General features: G+C 40.9%; 1 protein-coding gene across 4 annotated transcripts in view; it reads right to left on the reverse strand.

Annotated features, from left to right (window-relative positions):
- Nucleotides 1–18,489, reverse strand: part of REPS2 (RALBP1 associated Eps domain containing 2) — a 95,681-nt gene that overhangs the window by 51,196 nt on the left and 25,996 nt on the right. For all 4 annotated transcript variants that reach the window (XM_015638261.2, XM_015638271.2, XM_015638251.3 and 1 more), the window contains 5 exons: nucleotides 10,153–10,276; nucleotides 7,707–7,855; nucleotides 6,073–6,196; nucleotides 3,141–3,238; nucleotides 1,353–1,491 (listed from right to left, as the gene is read on the reverse strand). In XM_015638261.2, coding sequence (XP_015493747.1) covers nucleotides 1,353–1,491; nucleotides 3,141–3,238; nucleotides 6,073–6,196; nucleotides 7,707–7,855; nucleotides 10,153–10,276 — 634 coding nt within the window. The remainder of the gene's footprint in view (nucleotides 1–1,352; nucleotides 1,492–3,140; nucleotides 3,239–6,072; nucleotides 6,197–7,706; nucleotides 7,856–10,152; nucleotides 10,277–18,489) is intronic.

Genomic DNA, 18,489 nt, shown 5'->3' on the forward strand with positions numbered 1-18,489 from the left:
GGACCATTTGTCTTCTGAGTAAATGATACAGAAAGCCAGACAGAGCTGTTGACCTCATTTCTCCATTCCCCCCATATGGGAAAAATAAATAAAGGGAAACCTGCTTTAGTGCTAGTGACTCTAACCTGCATAACAAGTACGTCACCAATGATGAAATAACAGACACAAACAGCCCTGCTTCACCCAGAAGTCATGTGTTTGGCAGTACAATGCTTTGACACCTGCACTTCTCTCCCAAGATGCTGCTTCAACCATGACTTTTCTCTGCAGTGAAAATTTTACTGAGGGGGAAAAAAAGAAAAGAAAAAAGAAACTGCAGGAGCTTCTGCTAGCACACAGCTCCTGTCCTACTGCAAGCATCCTCACTCATCCTACCATAGCAGCCATTCTCATGTTTCTAGTTAACAAACACACTTCTTCACCATCTCATATGCACAGTCTGTCAGGAGTACCTGGAAGCCCTTCCTGGGTACAGGCTTACAAATCATAAGAAAACAAAGCACAAACATCTGGGATGATAATCCTCTTCCCCATGGGCAACCACTGGGGAAAGAATCCACACTGAACAACCATTTGTTCTTTGAAGCAAACTGCATGAAGGAGACTTAACTGAGGTGAGGGACTGCTGAAGCACTAATTTCAGTTAGCAGCAGGTAATTTCTTTAAACTTTCAGCTGGACCAAAGCCTCCTGAACCCTGGTGATACAGCAGGGCTCATTACTATTGCCTCAGTTTAAAACCTGTAACATAATCCTTGACAGACCAACTCTGTACATGGCAAAGTCTCCTCTCACAAGCATCCTGGACCTTCGATTCAGGATGGAAATCTGAGTATCAACAGAGCCATCTCAGTATGCTCTTAACAATACTTCTACCATGTCTGTCCTCTCCAGGATTGTTTCCTAATTACCTAGAGGTCAAAATCTTAATTGCCCAGAACCATCAGCCTCAGGCTTGACCACCCAGGGCAGTTAACTGCATGCTTCACTGTCATCACATGGACACTGTCACAGGTCTGCTGGATAAGCCAGCACAATCCCCAGGGGTTTTTCAACTCAATATACACTGCAGGTGTGATCCACAAATACACCACATCAAATGCAGAGAGCTCATTTTAACTTTTACCAAATTGCCAACACTTCTCCCTTAGATGCAATTATTTTTCTAAAATCAGGGTATTTAGGAGAAAATATAAGGGCCATAATATTGGTTTGAATAGTCTGCCTTCAAAAAGAAAACATAATCAACTCTTACAAATGTGCTACCAGAGAAAAAGTAATTTATTTACTTAACACTTTTCACCTCCCAGCTGGTCCCCCTATTTGATGTGCCCAGTGCTTGGTAAAAATTACCGGAAATAAAGGCGTTGAGGTCGGGCTGCAGGGACCTGAACTGGTTAATGTAGTAATCTCGCTGCTCCTCTGTTATCCTCCAAGGGTCATCTGAGTACTGGGTGCTGCTGTCCTGCTGCTCCCGCTCCACTGAAAGAGACTGAAGGGAGGGACACTGGTACCAGACACGGAGAGGGCACCAGAAGGGACTAGGAGCCTCAAGAAACCAGACTCACACTCTTCTATGAGCAGAGACAAATTTTCAGAAGACAAGAAGCAGAAATGGCCACACTGATGACCATCCCACTGCTTACCTGTTAAAACTGAGACTATTAGGTATCTGCAATTAAAGGAAGTTTTATGTGACCATCACTCAAAGGAAAAGGAAATCTCGCTACTACTGTTCACTGAAAGTCCAAGTCATACTTAATTACCTCTAGATTAATTTTGGGGGTCCTTTTTTCTGTCATGCTTTTCAACCCTGAACTGCACACTGTACACCTCAAATGGATGGAACCAGTGAAGGACCTAAAGCTGCATTTATGCAGCTTTGTGCATGAAAATTTATCTTCACTATGAAACTACATATTTAATCTAGCAATGGTGCTGTAAACTATGGAGATATTCCACTTCTGGACCTTCTGCTCATCCCAGTAACTCAGCACTCTTTATGCTAAGTCAGGGAGACACACAAGTCCTTAGAGACCATCTCAGACTTCCCACAGTTTAAGCAAAAATCCTCCTTTGGGTAAAGGAATACTCTGGAGGAGAAGGGTATTCAATCTAATTATTTCTTTGCCCTATCTTTGCTCTCTGATTAACTTGTTTAAGGGAGGCTTGGAGCTTTTGCAGGTGGAGGTATCTAGAAGAAGGCTGCCAGTACAGCTGGTGTCTTTGTTAAAATGGAATAAATGAGTATTCAATATTTGAGCCTGCATGGTAAGAGTCTTAAAAAGGGAGGGCAAGAATGAACAACAATCAGCTATGAAACCCTTTCTCTGACATACCTGTCTGTTTCCCAAGAATCAAATGCAAAACACCAGTTCTGAAATACATCAAAAGATCCCTGAAACAGGCAACATCATAAAGCTGTAAATTAATTTTCATTTCAAAGTGCTACACAAATGCACCCAATTTAATTTCAAGCTAACACAAATTATGTGACACTACCTGTAGATCGCTTTTGGAGGCTCAGGTGACATTTTATTGTGTGTGTGAGGTGCTAAGCACTCAGGAAAGGGTGGAGTCTCTGAGTAGAAGACTCACTTCACTTTTTAGGAAAATCTCTCGCTTAAGAAAGCTTTGCCCTTCCTTACGACAAACAAATTGTTTGCATCATAAATGCACAGCAGGAACACAGGAAAGATCTGCTTTTGCAACCAGCAGGAAAATATAAGACTCATTTTCATAAAAACAAATAAACACCCAGAAATTAATATATTTTGCTTAAGGTGCAATTTAACCAACTCGGGTGAAAAACCAAAATATGCAGAAGGCATAAATACCATGCAAGTGTTACAGACAGCAATCTAAATCAAGAAGGACTCTCTGTGAAATCTCATGTACTTTAAATGAAAATGTTTTACTTCGACTTACCTTTAGCAATTTAATTAATTTGATTACTTATTGTAATTTCTCCATACCATCAGCTTTTTTTCCTCATATACCAAAAAAGCACACTTCAGTCTGTAGTCTAAAAACACCACAGAGAACACTTTTCACTGTCAAAGTGAGAATATTCTGCTTTTTTTCACATTTTTCTATTATTTCATTAGTAGCACTACTGAAGAAAAATATGCAATTCATTACCCGGTTAGGAGTTGAACAGGTGAGTGAAGACTTGGCTCCATAACTCCCTGAAGATGGTCCATCTGGCTGGTGAGTAGAGTGTCTGACTTCATAAGGAGCTACATTAGACATTTAAAATTAAATATATAAATGTCAGGACAATAAAAAAAACCTGCTAAGCTAAAGGAAATAATTAAATTCCACAAGACTGAGAATGTGGTTTGTGAACACTGTATCAGAGCATCAAGTCCATTTGGTCAAGCATCTACCAAGTGAACCAGGTACCACAGTATCAAAGTCCATTTTCTCTTATGCAAGAGAATTCCAGCTACACACTTGTCTTTCCCATTGCATCATTCCTCTTCAGACATTACTGAGATACTGCCACTTATATACTGCTAGACAACAGAAATCACTGTTCATCATGTTTAAATATACATTTATATAATCTGTCCATGCATTTATACACTTCATATAGCCACATATATCACAACAACTATTTTAAGTAAAAAATAATTCAGCTGGGCTATAAAAAAAAAGCTTTGACAATGCGATGTGTCCTGGTTTAGAGCAAATTTGGGAGAGAACCTCCCAAACCTTCACTACTTCTCTGTATACTCTTTCTCTCCCTTCCCTAATTTCTGTTGAAAATCAAAATACATGACTCATCAGTTTGTACTATTTGAAGTAAAGTTAGTGAAAAAAAGTAACAATTTCTTCTTCTTCTTTTGCTAAAATAAGTCACTTAGGCTCCACTGCAACAAATATAGTAAGCAGCGACACAATGACACATTTTAGGAACAATGTTTTAAAAATAGAGCAAGTATGCAAACAAAAAGGCAACTCACTTGCAAACCCTTACACAGCTGAGAACTGCTGCTCACCTGTTTAAAATTTACCATTATGAAGTCTACATTAGATACTCAGAACCTTAAAGACTCATGATGAAAAAGAAGTCCAAGAAATTTTAAAACTTCTGACCTCAGGAAGAGCTTAAAAATTATACCCCTAACCCCTTTGTTTTCCTAAGGAGCCTTATCCTGTATTGCTATCTATTTTCATTCCTGTACAAGTTACTGCTAATTTCAGATTTAAAAAAAAGAGGGAGGAAGGAAGGTGAAAGGTAGGTAAATTTAGATGCCCTCAGAGTGGAGGTTTAAGCATGAAGCCACATGGCTGTACTAGCCACTGCTAGCATGAATAATGCACAGAATTGTAAAGAAAAATGTACAGTCCTGGTTGCAGTGCAAAGGGCTGCCCTTGGAGACACCGTGTCCAGTTTGAGGGTCAGATCTGAGTACAGCCCAGGGCAGGGGCACAAGCACCTCCTCCACATGCACTACACACAGCTGCCCTTTGCAGTGCTCTTCAGGAAACTGGAAGCGTCTTTATCTGAAAGGCCAGGAAGAACCAGCAGGTCTTGCACTACGCCTGGCATTTGGTACAGCGTGGGTCACAAAATGTTAACCACTCACTACCAATGAGAACACATTTGGCTAAAGTATCCCCAGTGGGATTAAAATAGGAGAGATTCCTTTTCTGGAAAATAGGAAAAATTTCTTTCTGAAAAATAACCATCATTCTGCACATCTAAGACTTTATTACCTTAGAAAATCGAGCAGTTAAATAATTACTTTTGGGAGATGTTGACAGCTGGACTGGATGATGCTGTCCCTGATCACTTTGCATAGGTGCTGAGTCCATGAGAAATTTCAGAGAGTTACATTCACAACCAAATTCATAAGGAAGAAAACCCCCAACACCCAAAACACTCCCTCATAGCATTGACAGATCTGGGACAGAGTGCCAGGAAAGAGCAGAGCACTCGACAGGTACACGGTCAGCCGGTCCCGACGGACACCCCCTGCCCAGCTCTCCACAGCATGGGCTCTCTGCCACGTGTCTTCTTCACTGGGGCAGAACATGCATTGTTCCAGAAAACAACTGCACTGGTGTGCTGCTCTCAGAATCAATCCCACCTCTGAACAGGCAGCAGTTTACCTCTGCAGCAGGGGAATGCCTGTGATTCAGTACTGGTACAGTTTTCAGGTGGAGGCCACTTTTATAGTGTCAAACACATTCTTATCACAGCTGTACTGAGTTTCAACATGTTGAATAGCTCTTTTGTAACTTATTTGTAAATAAGGACAAAAGGTGAAGGAGTAGCATGCTTCAATCTTCACTCACTGCAAACACACTAATGTAAAGCAGGAGGGATGATGGTACACACCAGTGTCTCCTGTTGCCACCAACTTGGTCAGCACGTGTTGCAATTATGAGCACACAGGTGCTTTACTATTAACAGGAACCTGTAAAACCATAGTTAAACTGGCTTCTGCCCCATTTGCCTCTGATTAAAATCTGAATGTTTTCCCACCTACTCTAATGGCATCAAAATGAAGGATAGGAACATCCAAGGCAGTGCCTTGTTTTTGTCTGAATTACCTAAGTTACATTGTGGGACTGCTTTTATACTCTCATCCTATTATTATTTCTGTTACAAAACCAGAGATGATACTATCTGTTTCTGCAAAAGAAGGTTCACTTCCAATGTGAAAATTAATATGTGGCTGCTAAAATCGAGAGCAGGCTTTTCTTCCCCTCTAATGAAACTAAAACCATCGTGCACTCTGACAATACTTGCAGGCTCTCTGCCACTGGGGTATACTGCAGAGCCTTGTCAGAGATTAGGTATTAGCATTTGTGAGCAGTCACACATAAATCTAATTTAATAGAAAGTGAATAGGAAGACGGGATTGAACAGTCAAAATAAATTGATCAAATAATTTTCCAAAACATGAGCCTAATTGAATTTTAAAATCATTAGCCTGATTGTCACTAGAATTTGCTTACTTCTAGTGTAACTAGTGCAGAATTTGGAACTTCTGATAAGGGAAAAAAATTGAAAAGAAAAACTATTTTAATACAATGTTCATTGCTGTTTTTATCCTACCTCCATGCTGCTGTTCCAGCCCACCTCTTGCTTTACCATATCCATAATTTAGCGGTATTCTCTGGTAAGTAGATGGAGAAGAGGGAGGTGAGCAAATTGGAGACATCGGAGGAGATTTGGGTTCCTATTTCAAAAACACACCAACACAAAACACAATTCTGAGACAAACATTGTAAGAAACAACCAAGTAATGCTGCAAAAGTGCATACAATATGATGAACAAAGAAACACTGCAGCATCCTCAGGCCCTTTATTTCCAAGAAAAGGCTTAAAACAGACAAGACAGCATTTGGTATTGAGTCTTTGAAGGATAAAGCATGGCAGTGCTATAACAAAGCTTTACAATGGTCAGCTCAATGTATTTTATTTCCAAAGATGCCTGAAGTAGTATATGTAGAAGGCTCAATGTCAGTGGATAGCTTTGAATTTGCATAGTGTGAGTGCGTTCTTTGTGGAAGATCATTTTCCATATTTACAAAAAAAAAAGTACAAAAAATTAAAATACATCCCTGGATCAGTATTTTAAATACTGTGGATTTTTAACTATCACTGGGTAACTATCCTAAAGCTTTCTCTTTCCTTTGATTTACTGAGATTGCTTGAGAAAAGGCTGTAAGCATGAAAGGTTTTACTGAATAAAGAGGAAAATACAACACAGATAATCCAGATGGAGCCAGGGGTTTGAGGGCAGTGTTCTGCTTTGGTGTCAGTACACAGAGGACAGGCATACATGCTCTTCTTCCTCATCCTGTTATTCCACCTGTGTATCTTGTCATCAGCTCACTCCTGCTGGCTGACCTCAGGCTGGGAATGCTGTTACTGACGCCAACGCACCCTGTGATAAACATGGGCACTGTTTTGGGAAGATAAAAGTGCTTCCACCAGGCACTTATAACATGACCTGATACTGTACAACAGGAGAAGGTGTCAAGCCTGGGGAAAATTATGCAAATCGGTCTTTGTGAAAATTATGCAGCACTGTGAAGCCTCCTGTATCTGAACAAGTGCTCTCTACTCTCCAAAATACAGGTAATACGAATGTCCCTTAGATCCTTCATTAAACTGGCATCTCAGAACTGCTGGGACAATGCTTCACTCAGCAAAAAAGAAAAGCAGATGTCTTCTGGACTACTCCTTGGGGAAACAAAAATGAAAGAAAACTTGGGGGCCTTACCCCATCCAAAAATAGTGGTTCATGATTGAACACCTCATCTCCAATTGAGTATTTCTAGAGTGACTAAGGACCATGAGTCCATATACCATACTGGCCAAGGGAAATCACTCATTTTCTTGTTCTGTTTCACAGACAGATTTGTATTTGCTGCTTTTCCCACTTTCTTTCAAGAAACAGTGGTGGATTAAGTAGGAGAAAAACACTGAAAGAACTTACACAGAATATTATAGGGCTGACAGCTTTATGCAAGTTCATATAGAGAATTTTTTTTCAGGGAAGCAACTGGGATGCATCAAAACCAGAGCACAGGCATGATGGGGATTATTTGTACATCAGGAGTTCATCTCCTGTCTAGTATTGCAAAGTTGAGTAAGCCCCTGTGAGTGTAATCATTTACAGAACTGGACCCAAAATGAGGATGCATAATGACTTGTTGGCCTGAAGGAGACTAGCCTGTTACCTGTTTGTCCCCTTCATCTGTTCTTTTGTAGGAATTTTTTTCCAAAGTTGCATGTGGAACCTGAAATTTAACTCCATGGAGTTCTGCTGGAGTCCCATAACGTACTTCAGTGTCATTTTTCAGTGCCATAAATCGTGGTAAAGGCAATTCTTTATTAAGAGAGAGAAAAATGCAATTGAGACTACAGAACATTAGAAGCACTTTAAGCAGTATCATCTTGTAATACCAATGAAAAGTTTACAAAAGATTGCTAGTTATATTTGTGATCTTTTTAAGTGTGGGACTCCTTTGATTGTTTATGTCTTAATAAAAATGGGAATGTTACACAAAGCTACATTCACTAGCTTAATATATAATCTCCCCATGCAAAGAGAAAGAAATAAGCCTTGTGCATGTTATTAAAGCAAGCAGCAAACTCATTTCCTGCCTTCAAAACCTTGCCTGTAATGAAAAGAATAGTTTCCCACAGAAACTGTGGGACAGATAAATTAATCAGTCAGGACCACAGTATCCTCAGTGCTGCCATCATAAAAGGAACAAATCAAAAATAATAGGGTTCAGAGATCACACCAAGGCCTAGAGAGACAGCTGTGTCAAAAGGTCCCATGTTGCATCTGCTGTGCTGAGCAAGAGACTGACACTTTGTCACTCTTTAAGACAATCCCTGATTATGTTGCAGAAACGCCATTTATTTTGGTGTACAGTCACCCTAAAAGATCAATACAACTAAAATTAACAGAATGCTCAACACCAAGCAAAACCATTTATCCATCACCTCTGTAATCTTTTACACCCACAGTTACAACCATGAAAAAAATAAATCACTTGAAATTTGGTACATGTTACTCAATCCACTCTAAAGGTGCTCATATATTTTCTAGAGAAAATGTAATTAGCACTAGAAGATTTACTGAAATTTTATTGAAACAGTAAGTAAGATATCAATACAAGGACTGCAAGTACCTGTTTTCACTCAAATTTGTGGATTATTTGCATATGCTGGACTTGTAAAACATACAGAGTAAATCTCAGTCCAGGTTTCTAATTTAGTTTGTTGAGAGTTTTTTTCAGGGTTTTTCTTGTTGTTGTTGTTATTTTTTGTTTTAATTAACATATCTAAAAAGGACAGCAATGCAAGAGAGAGTGAACAAGCTGTCCATAGAGGAAAAGTGACAGACACATCCAAGCCACTCCTCTTCATCTTTGGTTCAAATTCCTGCTCCAGCAAGGCACTGAATCAAACTGTACCAGCTGCATCTGATCCCTCCACTTGGTCAGGAGCTCTGCAGCACTGGAGCTCAGCTCACACAGGTCATCATGGGCTTGTCATTCATACACATCTAGATGTGTACACTTGGTCAGGAGCTCTGCAGCACTGGAGCTCAGCTCACACAGGTCATCATGGGCTTGTCATTCAGGCCTTCCCTCCCTGGGATGGGGCAGACCTGGGAAGTCCCTCCCTGTGCCTTGAAACGCACATGAATATGACATTTCATTTCCTTTATTAGGGACAGCAGAGCAGAAGCTGTGCTGGGAGCAGTGACCTGATTGCAGGGTTGTGGGTAGGTGCTGCCTTTCCAGCCTTGTCTCTGATCTTGTGGCTGGCTGCACTGCTCCTCCAGTGGGATGGTGCAAGCACAGCCTCAGGGCACGGCTTGAACACTCACCCAGGATATGGGAGCTAAAGGTTCAAACCTGTTCAAGCTCAAGCAAAAAGCCCTGCGTTTTGTAAGCCCTGCTGAGGCAGAGTGTGCATCGCTGAAGCAAGAACACAGAGTTCCTTCCAAGTTGCTATCAAGGTTTCACAGCTGAAAGGGACCTGCTTTCTCTCTTCATCGCTTGAGTTAGATAAGACTCTTCCAAGAATCTTTCCTCTCCACCAAAAATGGTACATTTAATATTGCTGACAATTCATTGGGAAGAATAAAGCTGTTTTAAAGTATATCTAATATACATTTTCACACCTATTCACAGTAAGCACTATGATTTTATCTCCACTACCCATTTATTTCATCAGGATTATTTGCTAAAGCAAATGAGTGTTACAATCTGCCCTGCACAGAGGGACTCCCTGACCTGTCCATGTCCCCCACAATGTGCCTCCACTCAAAGCAGCCATCAGCTCCCATTTTGGACAGCTGTCAAGATTAGAGGCTGAAGGTGAGAGAGAAATGCATCTCCTGCACTGATCATCTGTCATTCCTGCCACTCCTTTGTAATGCCTTTTCCAGAGGGGGATGTCATCTCAGATCTCCCATATCTGTAGTTCTCTGCAATTTTACACCACTCACTCAGAGCATGTAACATTGCCATCCACTCTTTCTCTGCTCCTTAAAATTGTTAATAGAAACATAAGAATAAAGAGTTTACCACCATGGAGAGCTGACAAGCATTAAAGGAAGTGAGAAACAAGTGCACAGTACTGCAAGCAAAATTTGCTACTTACCATTCTTAATGCTCTCAATCCGTACTGGAAACCCTGACTGTGCTGCTGCAATTAACTTCAAAGCAATATAAAATTGAGCAGGACCAAAATAACCCACACGCTTGGCTCCACAAACCTCTGTAATCTAAGAGAGAAGAGACACATTGTCAGTTAAATGCATTTCATTCTTCCAGGAGATGTCAATATCTCCACATATCTCCACATAAACAAAGAAAAAACTTTAGAAACACAAAATGCTTGCTGTATTTGAAGTCTTCTACTACAAGTATTTGTTTCAACTAAGAACATCAGTACACCAAAGACATGTTGAGTAGTTGCTGCACTTTTCAGAAGCACTACTGGTTAACACTGCTATCCTAAAACAAGTTATGGGTTTTCATACTATGTAAGATTTTAACAGCAGAGGAAATTAGAAGTTCTTAAGTACCCTGTCCAGGAAAACATTTCCACCAGAGAAGCTGTGATTTCCTTAGAAAGTTATACATAATATCAGCCCTAACAACAACAGTTCAAATAATTACCGTAACTGGAACATTAACACAACAAAAGACCCCAGCATACACTTGAGCAAACACTTAATTTTTTGCATGAAAATTAATATGGTCACAGCACTTAAGTTTAAATTCTATGTATACTTCATTATTTGCTTCACTCTGCTGCTATTATTTCTATATCTTCTGCTTCTCTGTTGCCACCATCTGCCCAGCTGCAGCCAGGGAAACAGGAGAGAGATTATATAGCATGGACCAGAGGGCTAAAAACGAGGCTCTTTCCCTTGCTGAGATGGAAGTTCAGCTTTATTCTTGTTCTTGGGATCCCATGGAGAAAGAGAGCAGGAGAGAAAGAGGAAGAATATTGATAGCATGTGTCTTTCTGAAGGCAGGGGGAAGAGGGTGGACTACTTCCACACAGCCAATAAGGAGAACTGGGGAGAAAGAGATAAGGGAAAGAAACTTACATTCTATATTTTGAGGGTACATTCTCTCAGGTCATACCATTTTTCTAAATGCATCACAACACTCTGCCACTTTTACGAAGCAAAGAGCACCATGTTTACACACTCAAACACAATGCCTAAACAAACAGCAGATATCAGCAGGTTTTAAGTATAGGTACCAATTCTCCCATGCCTGGAGCTCCCAGATGTTCACAAACAAACCTCAGACAGGCACTAGGGCTAGAACAAAACTCCATTTGTCCCAGACACAATAGGAAATCTCAAATTGTTTTCTTGAAAATACACCTAGATTAGCAATGTCTACTGGCTGGCAAGGTGCAGCCTCTCTGACAATTCTCCATGGACAAGTGCTGCTTCTGGAAAGCCACGTCTGTGGATTGGCTCCCAAGCTACGACAGCATGACAGAAAGTATTAAGCTACATATAAGCAAATAGCACAAATGAATAGTCTATTTTTTCTGATTTATTTTTGTATGTGTACATACACATACACAGTGGCAAAATGTAAGGTCAAGCAATTACTGAAAAAATCAGATGTTTTGGAATGGTAATTCTTACTAATCAAAGACAATTGTTTTCAAGCAAACCCTTTCTTCTCTGGATGTGGCCTCTGCTTTGACTGAATGAGCTCTGGCTACTTTCTCCTCCTAAAAGTTTCAGACTTGGTCACAAGACACATCAAATAGTTTTTCTTCTCTTACAGCTTGATAAAAAGGGAGATGGAATCTCCGTGTAAGGACAGCTTCAATTAACCAAAAGCATTTGTCATTCTCTTTCCTCTATTTTTTTTTTCTGTTACTGTGGCCTTTTTTATTCCACCCTTCCCACTATTACTGGCCTTGCTTCTTTTATTTCCCAGTGGGAAAGCAAGGCACTTGGGACGTGCCCGAGATGGATGATTTGGCACACCCTTGGTACCCTTTCTGAGCTCCACAGCAGGGCTCTCCTCATGGGTCCTGGATGCTCCCAATTCCCCCAGTCCCAATGCCCACACCAGCCACTCCTGCATGGTCGTTCCCCAGCCAGCAGCCCTGGCTCTGCCTGGTGCAGTGGTGTGGAGCAGATGACTGGACTGTGGACAGGACCACGCACAGCACTGCACTTCAGACAGCTCCTCACGCCCAGGCACAGCAGGATCCGGCAGCTCGGGGGACAAGGCTTCTGTGGCAGGTATGTGAGAAGCCACCAGCTTATCTTAGCCTGGGGAGAGGCAGATGGAGAAGGGGTACAACCTAGCTGAAATTCCATCTGGGTTCACAGCTCCAGTCTGTTATGGGAAATGTTTGTTAAAAAAAACACCAGTGCTGAACAGGGCAGTTGCAAAAGCTGGGCACCCACCGGCAGCCAGGCCCTCCCACGGGTGCTCAGCTCCTGTGTGACCCATGGGCAGTGCTTGGATGGCTCCTGCTGTGGGGCAGACATAGCAGACAAAGTCCCTGGATGCGCCTATAGGGTACACCTTATAGGGACTTTTTTCCTCTTGGGCTCTTTTCCTGCTTTTCCTATGTTTCCTGCCCAGCCTGTGCTTGCTGACATGGAGCATGTGTTACCATGATGTGCTTGCTCTTGCTGGCTGCTGGAAAAAGGCAATACTGAGCAGCTGGGACATTCACAGAGATGCTGCTACCTTCCTGAAGAGTTCATTTTCCATATATTTTCTATACTTTGAAATATTAAGCTTGTTGAATGCTGCAAATGCTCTGCTTGCTCCTCATATGGAAACATGAGCATTTAATTCTGAACAAACGGAATAAAAATTTTTTTCAAGGACTTCTCATCCCTCAAAAATACAGTGATGTTTCTCAAGCACACTCATAGCCAACCATCCAGAAACTGCCTCTCTCTAATTTTGCTTTTTGATAACAGAAATAAATTTTTTAGACACAAGCTTCTCTGTTATTTATGCAACCAGACTCTGAATTCTTTGTTAATGGTCCAGAGCAAAAGATGGAAGCTGACAGAGTAGTAAAATTTATTACACAATTAACTGTGGGAATTTATAGAGATTAATTGCAGGTACAGGCATGTACTCTCATCATGTTACTTGTCCAATTAAAGGAGAGGGCCTGCTCCTTCCAGACAGCATCTCACACTATCTGCATCAGAACCCTGCTTAGAGGTACCAACAGAGCAGCCCCTCTCTCCAGCAATCACAGAAGTCAGTACCAGATTAGCCTTTATCCAAAAGCAAATCCCCAGAACATGTTGCCTGCTCAAATTTCCACAGCAGCTTAAATTGAATGCTGCATTATTTTTTTGTTTCCTGGTTTTACCTTTCACAGGGACAGTGCACATAGCTTTTTGATAGGCAGATTACACTTAGTGATATGCAATTCTGAAATTAAGCTAGTTTGTGTGATACATTATTAGGAGTCTCCCAAAGTCCATCCAAATTAAAGGCATTGCATATGAATGTGATATGGTAATTTTTCATTTAAATCCTTGAGCCTGTTGTCAGTTTGGGCTGCATGCTTTTTAGCAAGCCAGCAAGGAAAGAACTGGTATTTTCTGCTTCTGCTAAACAGACACATACATAAATCAAAACAAGTTGCATACCTTGACATTTCAAGGGAAGTATTACAACTACAGTATTACAATTTTCCCTTTAATTCTCCAGCAGAAAACTGTAACCCTCTAGTGATAGCGTAGTATTGAAGTGTAATGAAGAACATATTGGAAATAATTTTTCATGGTGGTGGGTCACAGATGTTGCTTGCCAAATCTAAGACAGACAGAGTTAGTCCAAAATCACACAGAATCACAGAATAGCTGGGGTTGGAAGCAACCTCTGGAGATCCTTGAGTCCAATCTCCTTGCTCAGGAGATCAGGATCACCTAGAGCTGGTTTTACAGGATCGCACACAAAAAGGGTTTCAAAAATGTCCAGTGAAGGAGAAAGTGCCATTCTTACAGTAAAGAAGTTTTCCTCATATTCAGAAGGAACATCCTTCGGGGTTTTTTTGTGCCTGTTGCCCCTTGTCCTGTTAGTAGACACCACCAAGAAGCCTGGCTCCATCCTCTTGACACCTCCCTTTATATTCTTACATACATTGATAAAATCCCCTCTCCATCTTCCTCAGGTGAAACCTCAGGTCCAAGTCTCTCAGACCCCTCCTAAGAGATGCTCCAGTCCCGTGGTCATCTTTGGAGCACTGATGCTTGAACTTTAACCACTTGGACCCATCCCATACCTTCTAGACCCCTAACCCATGGGATTCCTCCAAATAGATCCCTGAAGAGGCCAAAGTTAGCTTTCCTGAAATCCAGGGTTGGGACCCTACTTTTTGCCCCACTTCCTCCACACAGGTTCTTGAACTCCACCACGTCATGGTCACTGCAGCCAAGGCTGCCCCAACCTTCACATCCCAAACCAGTCCTTCTCTCTTCATTAGGACAAGGTGTAGCACCACACCTCTCCATGCTGGCTCCTCCACTACCTGTAGCAAAAATTGATCATCAGTGCTCTGCAGGACTCTTCTGGACTGTGTGCCCAGCTGTGCTGTCTTTCCAGAAAATACCAGAGTGGTTGAAGAAGGTGGTGAAGGCTTGTGATCATGAGGGTACTTCCAGCTGTCTGGAGAAGGCCTCATTGACTCCTCCTGATCAGGTGGCCAGCAGCAATATTCCAGTTGTGGAAAATTGCCCTGTTCAATGGTTTGTGAGGCAAGGACATGCTGAGTAGATAATGGGTTTTCAGCAGGTAGCCTTAACACACTTGTTCTGTAGAGGAATCATACCACATTCTCTACAAGCACGCATAAGAAAGGAAGAAAGAGCAAGATCTATAAGCCTGCACACCTTTGACATGTCCAAAGTTTTTATAGGGTTGTAAAAATATATACTTTTTAGTAAGTATTAAAAAAAATAACTCCAGTTCATAAACATTAAAATCTGACATGTAGCTAGGAGCTCTTCAGAAGAGCTGCTGAAACCACATGAAGCACAGCTGAAACCACTGTGCTCCATGCAAACTTCTAATAGAAAAGCTCTACATCATCAGGTACTGGAACACAGAGCAGATTTTTGTATTTTTTATCCACTCACTGCTCTGCACTATTGGCTGACAGCAAGTGTTATTTTTATAATTGCTCCTTGAAGACATCCCACATGAAGCAGCTTTTCCCAGAACAATCTGACATTGTTCCAGCTCTCTCCAGTTCTCTCCAAACAAGTTTCCACTGCAGCCTCCAAGAGCACTGACCTTGCAAACAGTGGGCAGGTCTAATTTAGATTGCAAGAACTAAACTTCAGAAACTGAATATAAGCTGAGAGCTGAAGTTTGTTTTCTGTAAGTAGAAAAAGGAGTATAATCAGAAATACTTACACTCTAATCCCCTAGAGGCTCAAGGCAAAGGTAGACCTGGGACTTCTGCTTTTACATTTAGCTGCTGTGGCATCCTCTGTGTCAGGCTGGCACACAATTTTTGTCTGTTCCCTGTCACCCTGCTGTTACCTGACACATAGATGGTCACTGCTTATCATTTGTGGGCAAATCCAGCTCAAAGGCACTCACACCTCTATGTGGGCTGTGGGATCCTGCAAGAGCACATGTAAGCTGAATGAGTCACCTCATCTGGAGGGAAAAAGAAGGTGACCATCACTGGCTTCTATGTTAAATGAAATTTTCTTGCTACAATTTCCATCTTGGTGCAACCCCAGAATGCACATCTATTTTACTTGTCCTTGCTCAATCTATAATGAAGTAGAAATATTTTCCAGTTTATCGGGTGCCTCTGAATTTTAGGAAGGGTGTTGAAAAGCTTCTGCCATTACCCAGTGCACACCTCAGCCAGGGCTCTCCCAAGGACAACCAGCTGTGATGCCACTGCTCAGACCTCAACCACAGAGTGACCTCAGGCTCCCTTCTGGGTCAACCAGCCGCTTATAATAAGTTTTAAAGACAAATATTTGCTGCAGTGGCTTATCAACAGCTTATCTCAAAATTGTGTCATGCATCTGACCCACTTTACCCTTTTTTTTTTATAAATTTGTGTTTACAGACTCTTTGATCTGCTTGTTACAGACAAGTTTTGCTACATTCTTAAACAGGTATTTCTCTCTCAATGGATCACTGTTCAGACATTTGTAATACTAGTTGGAGCCCAGGGTTACATATCTATTTCTTCAATATGTAAAGCAAAGTAAGAAACAAGACATCAAGGATTACTGACTGGGAAGGCAATAGGAATATGCTGGGGTGTTACATTCCCAGACATACGTAGGAAGCAGCACTGCCATGGATTAGGTTCATTACCTCTGCTCTGTCATATCAGTGGTATTTCTGTAACTATTTATTTTATTCTGTCATCTTATCTTTTAAAAAGAGATGTTTTCTCTATTTTAGATTTTTTTAAACATCCCTGAAATGCTTACTAAAAATCAAGCTATTTTGAACAAGCAGGATTCCAATGTTTAAAACAAAATTTAAAACAGCTTAGTTTATAGCACAGAAGACAACAATATTTTTAAAGAGCTAACTATAATACATTCTCATGGCTTAAGCTCTGCATGATCATCAGTGTACATTTAAGAACACCATAATTTTAAATTACAAGGCAAGCAACAGATAAACTGCCAAAGCTTCACAACTTCACATAACAAACATTATGCTAAAAGCAGCAGAGATCAACCCCCTGAGTTAGGCAAAAACGTGCTGACAGCACCATCAAGGTTTCCCTAAACTCCCTCCTCCTGGCATGACCCAGGGCCATTCACATCTGTCTGCACTAGTGCTCCATCACACCTTTGCATATCTGGGGGGAAAACATTTCACTTTGGGAACACTTTTCCATCAGTTCCAAGCAGAACATTTTATGCCAATACCAAGAACCACAAGGCTCACAATTCACTGTCCACTATCTGTGCATGCATGACAGCCAATGACCACCAGCAGAACTGCATCAAACAAACACAAAACCACATTCAAACAACTCCAAGTCTGACAATGAAGCTTAACAGCAGAACCATTTTATATACTGGAAAATGTTGGTTCCTTAGCAGAGTTTAAAAATAACCCCAACCTGTAACACAACATGGTTTCAATCTTTAAAGAGCCTGTGAGGACGAGCAGGGCAGGAGCAGGACAGTCACACTTGGTCAGTGCAAGGGTCTGCCCAGTCCTCTCTCTTGTACAACAGTGAGCTATAGATGCCTAAGGAAACCCAAGTATGTGAATCATGCAGTACTTCTCTTCAAGTGGGAAGACTGGTAATGCCAGCATACCACAAGTCACAAAAATATTGATCTGAATTACACAGCTATGAGGACATGTGAGTCAGCACTGATAATGAAATTATTTCAATTATTAAGGAGTGTTGGCAAGAAAAAGTCTTCCAAGGATTAAAGGCTGCTGATACATGCTAATACTTATAACCACTGAAATATACCTGAAAGAAATGCCATCTCCCATGCTCAACCTCTTGTCTTTCATATACAAAGGCTACTCAATCATTTACCTGCATGTGATGTGGAAAAGGTGGACACTCATCTCATGTCAGTCCCATAGGGGAATTTAAGAAGGCCCATTCCTGAGAAATACCTGACAATTGTCACACCAAGTAAATTATTTTTGTGGTAACAGTGCCTACAGCATTAGGTCAGAGGTTATTACATACATTTGTTGATACTTCATTCAATCTTTGATAGGAAATCTTAGCACCACCTTCACCAAACATATGCCTTTAGGAGTATGTGAAAAGCCTAAAGGTGAAAGAGATGAAGAAAACTATTTTCAAAACTTGCTTGCCTTTTTCTTCCTACTTGGAAAATGAATTCTCCTGGAACAGCGTCCATGCATCTAAAGTTGTTTTGTGTTTCATATTCACTGTCTGCATCAAATTTGTATTAACAAGATTGATAAATACAGCAAATGTCAAAAAATATGTGTAGGAGTATAAGTAAAATTTTATCAATGCTTGGAACATAAAAATAAAGTCTGAAAACAGGTTATTCCGGCTTTAAGAACTCGGCATAAAGATACCAACAATCAGTACAGACTTTTTAATACAAATCCATTTTTTCACTTAACTGTTTCACATTCTTTGTAGATAATCAGTTTACATCTGGATATGGCAACATGGATACTCAGCAGGTGTACAAAGTCTCTGAAATGCTGCATGCACAGCCTTGCCAGAAATCACTGTTAAAACCTGAAAACCCACAGAAATTTGCAAAGTACACAGAATTGAGTTATAGATGCTTTATCTGCTTTTCAAATCTCGACTGTGGAAGCAAGGGAGTAAGAGCAAGTAAAATGGCAAGCACAGAGCTGTCACACTGCCCCATCCAAACAAGTAAATTGCAGAAAATTTCCACAAGAGTTTTCCAAATTTCTTCTGATTCAAGTCCCTGCCAAGAGCATTTAATTTTCTTGGACATGA

The sequence above is a fragment of the Parus major genome, chromosome 1 (assembly GCF_001522545.3).
Source record: "Parus major isolate Abel chromosome 1, Parus_major1.1, whole genome shotgun sequence".
Lineage (NCBI taxonomy): Eukaryota > Metazoa > Chordata > Aves > Passeriformes > Paridae > Parus > Parus major.